At 34.5% G+C, this 6147-nt stretch overlaps 1 protein-coding gene across 1 annotated transcript; it reads right to left on the bottom strand.

Annotated features, from left to right (window-relative positions):
* On the bottom strand, nt 4370–5936 carry LOC104734087 (ATP-dependent DNA helicase pif1-like). The gene is made up of 3 exons (XM_010453592.1): nt 5408–5936; nt 5070–5309; nt 4370–4947 (listed from the first exon to the last, which is right to left on the bottom strand). Exons 1-3 carry the CDS (start codon nt 5934–5936, stop codon nt 4370–4372), a joined length of 1347 nt encoding a protein of 448 aa, XP_010451894.1.

Raw genomic sequence — 6147 nt, 5'->3', positions numbered from 1 at the left:
TTTGCTCATAACAAAACAAATCCGATCATTTTGTGTCTAAACCGGTTAAAATCAAATCGAATACTAAATTGGTATGAGGTTCGATTATGAATTTTAATAACATTCCTAAAAATTTGTTTACAAAGATAATCCGTATATATCTAATATATTGCAAACCTGATTAAAAACTTAGTTTTGAAATTAATCCCGCACGTATGTGCGGGTCCGAACCTAGTATTTTCTATTTTCGAGGATCTGCAAGTAAAATCTTCTCCATCAAGACAAGAGAATCAAAGTGAACATTAATCGATTAGGTAAAATTATGATTTTCAATATATGGGAACATGGTTATTACTTTTTCCTCAAATCTCGTAAGATTTTTATTTTTTTTAAAACTCTGATTTCCTTTTGTAGGATGATTTCCATTGAGGGGATGGGTATTTTTGAAGCGATCAGTTACATCAAGGACCATATAAACCTTGTCCAGAAAGAAATCGATATCTTAGGCCACATATATAGAAGCAAAGTTACCACTTACCAATCACTATGTCTTTGCTCAATGAGGAGAAATCCAAGCTGCAACAAGAGCTCGAGTGTCAGGAAAACGTGGCGAGAGTTGCTTCCAAGCAGCTACTACAATTTAATACTAGAGATGAACTAGGAATATTGTTCGAGCAATACTTACTTCCTTATAATGATCTATCAATACTCGAGCAATACTTCCTTCCGTCCCTGCTGATGTTCCACAATCTCCTTGTGAATTGAAATTTTGTATAATTTAGTGTTCTTATCTTCTTTTATTTTGGTTCATTATTGTTTTCAAACAATTTATTCATACAAGTCCTTCGAATAAAATAAAATCATTTTACTGTTTACCATCATGGATGCAAAATCAAGTTTGTCGATTTCTTTCTTTGGACTGTGAGAATATAAAGTACCATGTCCTTGTACTCCAGGCTATAAACTTCACGGCAAGTTTATAAAGGTTCTGATCAAGAAGCAATAGCTTCTCAAAACATTTTTTACTCGATCGTTCTTCTTGATCATCTCTCCAATGTAAAAAACACATGAAAAACACTACCCTGATCGGCTCAAGTTGCGGCTTTCCCTTGGATTATGTGGTATATTTGGAAAGCAAGGAATGCACGCGTTTATGAGAATATTGTGGAGCGGCCAGAGGATATTGTTAGGAGAGCAGAGGGCGAAGCTTCAGCGTGGCAGCAGGCTCAGGTAGAGGTCGATCAACAGACTCTTCCTTCTAACCCTGTCATTCCAAGGATCCCAGTTAAGGGGGCTACTGCTCCCCTCCCAACGGTTTTTCAGGATATCGCTGCTTCATAGATGGATCTTGGAAGGCTGGTGATCCGTTTGCCGGTGCTGGATGGTGCTGTACCTCGACCCAGACTCCATCGCCGTTGTTGGTAGCCACGAATTTTAGGCGAAGTTTGTTTCCTCTACATGCTGAAGTTGAAGCGTTCCTTTGGGCGATGCGCTGCATGATCGGCCATGATTTCAGAGAGGTGGCCTTCTACACAGACTGTTCAGATTTGGTGAAGATGGTGTCTTCTCCTTCCGACTGGCCAGCGTTCTCGGCATATCTCGACGACATCAGGATTGATAGGGAGGAATTTTCTTCTTTCTCTTTATCTTTAGTTTCAAGAAATGCTAATGTAAGTGCGGATTCTTTGGCACGCCAAGCGCGTACATCTCCGCATCATATTCTGTTTGTAAACAATTTCCCACCCAATTGGCTCGTTTGAGCTGATCTGTTGTTGACAAAAAAAAAAAACACTACCCGGATCAAACTACCATTAATTACCCTGTATAAAATATGCCTAGAAATGTCAAATATATGATTTGTTTTACGGGAAAATGGCTTTTACATACCTGGACAATTTCAATATGTTCGATTCATACATCGAACTATTGACTATGCGAAAACATACACTGATTTTAAAATTTTTTGAATTTCATACCCGGACTTATGATTTTGTGCTACAATATACAAAAACATTGATTAATTAGTAACTATGTTAATATTGCCGTTTGGAATCCATATATGCAGATAAAATCAAGACGACGTCGTTTTAGTCAAATAAAAAACAAAATAAAATCACATGTTAGGGCATCTCCAACGGCGACTTTTAGGTGGGACTCTTATGCCAAAGGTAATTAAAATTAAATCAAAAACTAGATTTTAACCCGCGGTACACCGCGGGCCTATATTTTATTTTATAATTAAATTAAATTAAAATTGATGTTGTCTGTTGTTTATTTTTATGACATTATTTTTTTAAGAATTAGAATTCAGTTACATGTAACTTTTTTTTGTCAACAGAAATCATTGTCCCGCGGTGTACCGGGGATAAATCTGTATCTTGAATATGAATTTTGTTAATATATAATGTGTGTAAACTCTGGTCAATTATACAAATTTGAGGGCATAATGTAATAAAATTGAATGAAGATAAAACACAAAATTTAAACTTAGTATAATCAAAGGATACACTAACACTTATAAAATAAAATGAAACATATTTTTTTAGCTAACATCATTTTACTCTTGTGTTCATTTTCTTACATTTTTTTTTGGTGTTGTACAGTTATGTAAACTCAAAAGGTTTAAATTTAGTGTATCTATAAAGTAATTAAAAAGGCAAGTGTGGTAGCCCATTAGTATATCGAAAGGATAATTATTTTGGACGTGTAAACATTTATAATTATACGAAAGGATAGTTATTTTGAGGCCTATTAGTATATCGTAAGGCCCATTAAAATGTTTACTTAAATTTCTAATGAACAATATAACAAAATAGGGATAGGATTAAAAGAAAAAAAAAAACTGAAGAGGTTATCGGCTGTTGTTCATCATTTTTTTATACCCGGATATCTCATGCCGATGAAGATTTGTGATGAAATATGAAGGTATGTCGGATTTCAATTAGTTAATTTTCTCCTTTGATCCTTTGTCTTCAATGATTACAGACAGATCTAGGTTTCCCAATTTTTTTTTTCACTTCCGCTTCCGTCTATTTGATTATGTTTATGGATGAATTCATATATGAGTTTGGGCTAATTTTAGCTGAATCGAGATTCCCAATTACTACAAAACAAATCTGATATTGTGATTCGTAGTATTTGTCTGATTAATTTTTACCATATGTGACTCATCTCCTTAATTGACTATATTTTTTTTTTGTTTTTTAAATATCGGAGACGATCTCGCTGGTCATGTATGGAAACTATGAATTCAAGGGTGTACTACGGTTGATTATTGTCGACAAAAGATAAGAGACTAACCTTACTGTTCCTTTTTGCTCGACGGTTTTATCTTCCACAAAACTGACGCAGTCCAACCGTTTCTCTTGCAGTTTACTTTGTGTTGTTTTCATCTTCACGGGTTAATCATTTACAGCAATATATGATTAATGAACAGATCTGAGGATCATTAAAAGAGATAAGGTATTTCGATGTTATTTTCAGAATTCTCCAACTGTGATATTTTATTTTAAGTTATAGGTAATTTTGGTTTAACACCTTTTATATATTCAGGTAGCTGTTCTATGATTTAAATAGTGAATGTGTCAAGAGAAAATCAAGGATAAAAGATAAGTGACTAAGCCCAGATTTTATATATTTGTACTCAATTTATATTTCTCATTGACATCTTTGTTAGAATTGACTTCAGGTAGATTTCTTTTGCAGATTTTTGTTAATGGTACTTAACATTATTAGCAGAAGCATGAATTAAAAGATATGACTAAAACGCATCTCTCTTAATTGAGAACATTATAGAGAAAAGATAAGTCCCAAAGTTCCAGTTCACTCTCTTACTATTCCATTCAATTTTTTGACTAATAACTTAAATGTAAAAGTAACTAATGGTAGATTCCTCTTGCAGGTTTTTATTCCATACTGAAATGCGTGTAACAAACCCTTAGCAGGAATTGGGTACAATATTTGTCTGTTCTTCAAACCATCTTGTAAGTTATTACTGTCTTTCTATCTATTGCGAAACTTTAATAGGTGTTAGTCTGTTTTAATATTCCGTCTAAATTAGTTAGTAAGTTGGACACTGATAAACCCATTAAAACCATATCATAGACGGATTATAGTCATTTGGAAATTAAAAACAATATAAGTAAATAAAACTTTTAAAATCTAGAGTAAAATCCTTGTTTGTTTGGTAGACTTTTAATATCTAGTAACTGAGAACAGTTAGACAATTTCCTTCTTTTTCTCCCCTTGCAAATAAGTTATGTAGACTGTCATAGATGAAACATGTCATGATTAGAAAATTTCTGTTTGAAATATAGAATGAATGAATTACAACAAAGTAAAGTAAACATACCTGACTTCAAGTAAACGTTTCTAGTAGTGAACTTCATTTTTAATCCAAATTCTGAAACACCTCTTTGAAAACCACATTAGTAGTTTGTCTTTCGATCTTTCCTTCCTTGTTAACGATCAAAATTTTCAACCCTTTCTTAGAAGTAACCCTAGATAAAGCAACATAGAGCTGACCATGAGAGAACACCAGTTTTGGCAAATAAAGTCCCACCTTCTCTAGTGATTGGCCTTGACTTTTGTTTATAGTCATCGCAAATGCAACGGAGATTGGAAACTGTCTTCTACGCATTTTGAAAGGCAACTTTGTATCCGAAGGTGTTAGATCAATCTTAGGAATCAATACAATATCACCTGCTCTATCTCCTGTGATTACTTTTGCTTCCAAAACATGATTTGCCATCTGTGTAATTTGAAGCCTGGTTCCATTACATAGCCCACCTTTAGGATCAATATTACGAAGCAGCATAACCGGAGCACCAATCTTCAAACGTAAATCATGTTTTGGCAAGCCCGATATCTTGATACTGTTTAAAAAATCTGGTGTAATCGCAGGATTCGACAAAGAATCTGAATCAGTAGGGTCAATGCTATCAGCACTTAAATAAATCCTCTCTTCACCTGTCCGTCATTGAAAAAAATTCCAAGTCGTTACAACTTAATCATTTGACACAAAAATTGACATCATTAAGACCTAAACATATAAAAATATATGAATATAACTCGTTTAAAAGAATACTTACTGTCCAACTTCTCGAGGAGATACTGATTGATAGTGTTGACATCCTCGTTGGTTGGGGCTAAAATGGCTCTGCTTTGAAAAAATTTAGGATCATTCACATCTCCTAACAATGCTAGATTCCCATAAATTTCCAGACTAATTGCTTTTATTGGATTATCTGCTTCAGTTATCAGAAACTCCTCTGGAATATCAATGATTGCCTCACCGTCGTTAGGCTCTGAAATCCTACCATCACCAACAGCTAATAGCCAGTCAGAAATTCTTCAATATCTTTAGCCTCATCAACACTCAAATTGTTGGTTAGCAAACACATATTCTTAGTTAACTTAAGCACTTTACAATGATCCCAAAGATAAGAGGCATTTAGAGCTGACATAACAATTTCTACCCGACCCGCTCCATTGATTACAGGAAGCACTTGCCTAAAGTCACCTCCAAAAACAACAACCTTTCCTGCAAACACTTTGTTGTCTATGTTCCCCATAATATCAGCAAAGCTTCTATCCAAAGACTCAAAACAATACTTGCTCATCATTGGTGTTTCATCCCAAATAATCAAAGATGTTTCTTTTATTAGGTTCGCAAGATCAGAATTAGGCTTTATACGACAAAGGGTATAATCGTTTACGTTGATAGGAATTGCAAACCGAGAATGCGCAGTCCGACCCCCTTCCAATAACAAAGAAGCAATGCCACTTGATGCCACATTAAGAACAATCATTCCTCTAGACCTAATAGCAGCTGATAGTGTCTTCCACATAAAAGTTTTACTAGTTCCTCCGAAGCCATATACAAAAAATACACCCCCTAAATTCTTTAAAACTGCATCAGTTATATCATTGTATATACCTCGCTGCTCTGCTGTCATCATCTCTATCCATTCATCATGTTTTTCTTTCAAATAACTACGGTTATACCTCCTCTCATCAACAATCAAGCGGTTCGAGTTATCAATACCTTCTCTAGTTGGCTTTGGGAAATTGTCTATTTCCATAAGGGATCCTCCATTAAAAAGCATAACTTTCTCAATCTCTTGTAGAGTATAGTTCTTGATATCAGATTCCGACAAATTAAGATCT

Source organism: Camelina sativa, chromosome 12 (assembly GCF_000633955.1).
Source record: "Camelina sativa cultivar DH55 chromosome 12, Cs, whole genome shotgun sequence".
NCBI classification, from domain to species: Eukaryota; Viridiplantae; Streptophyta; class Magnoliopsida; order Brassicales; family Brassicaceae; genus Camelina; species Camelina sativa.
This window is presented reverse-complemented; position numbering and strand designations above follow the sequence as displayed.

Bases quoted from the DNA above. Each gene is read 5' to 3' on its own strand.
- LOC104734087 (XM_010453592.1), bottom strand. From the start codon at position 5,936: ATGACAGCAGAGCAGCGAGGTATATACAATGATATAACTGATGCAGTT. The intron at 5,310-5,407 runs GTAAAGTGCTTA...ACTGGCTATTAG, and splicing joins CTCTTATCTTTGGGATCATT to CTGTTGGTGATGGTAGGATT. The intron at 4,948-5,069 runs GTAAGTATTCTT...AATGACGGACAG, and splicing joins TCTCCTCGAGAAGTTGGACA to GTGAAGAGAGGATTTATTTA.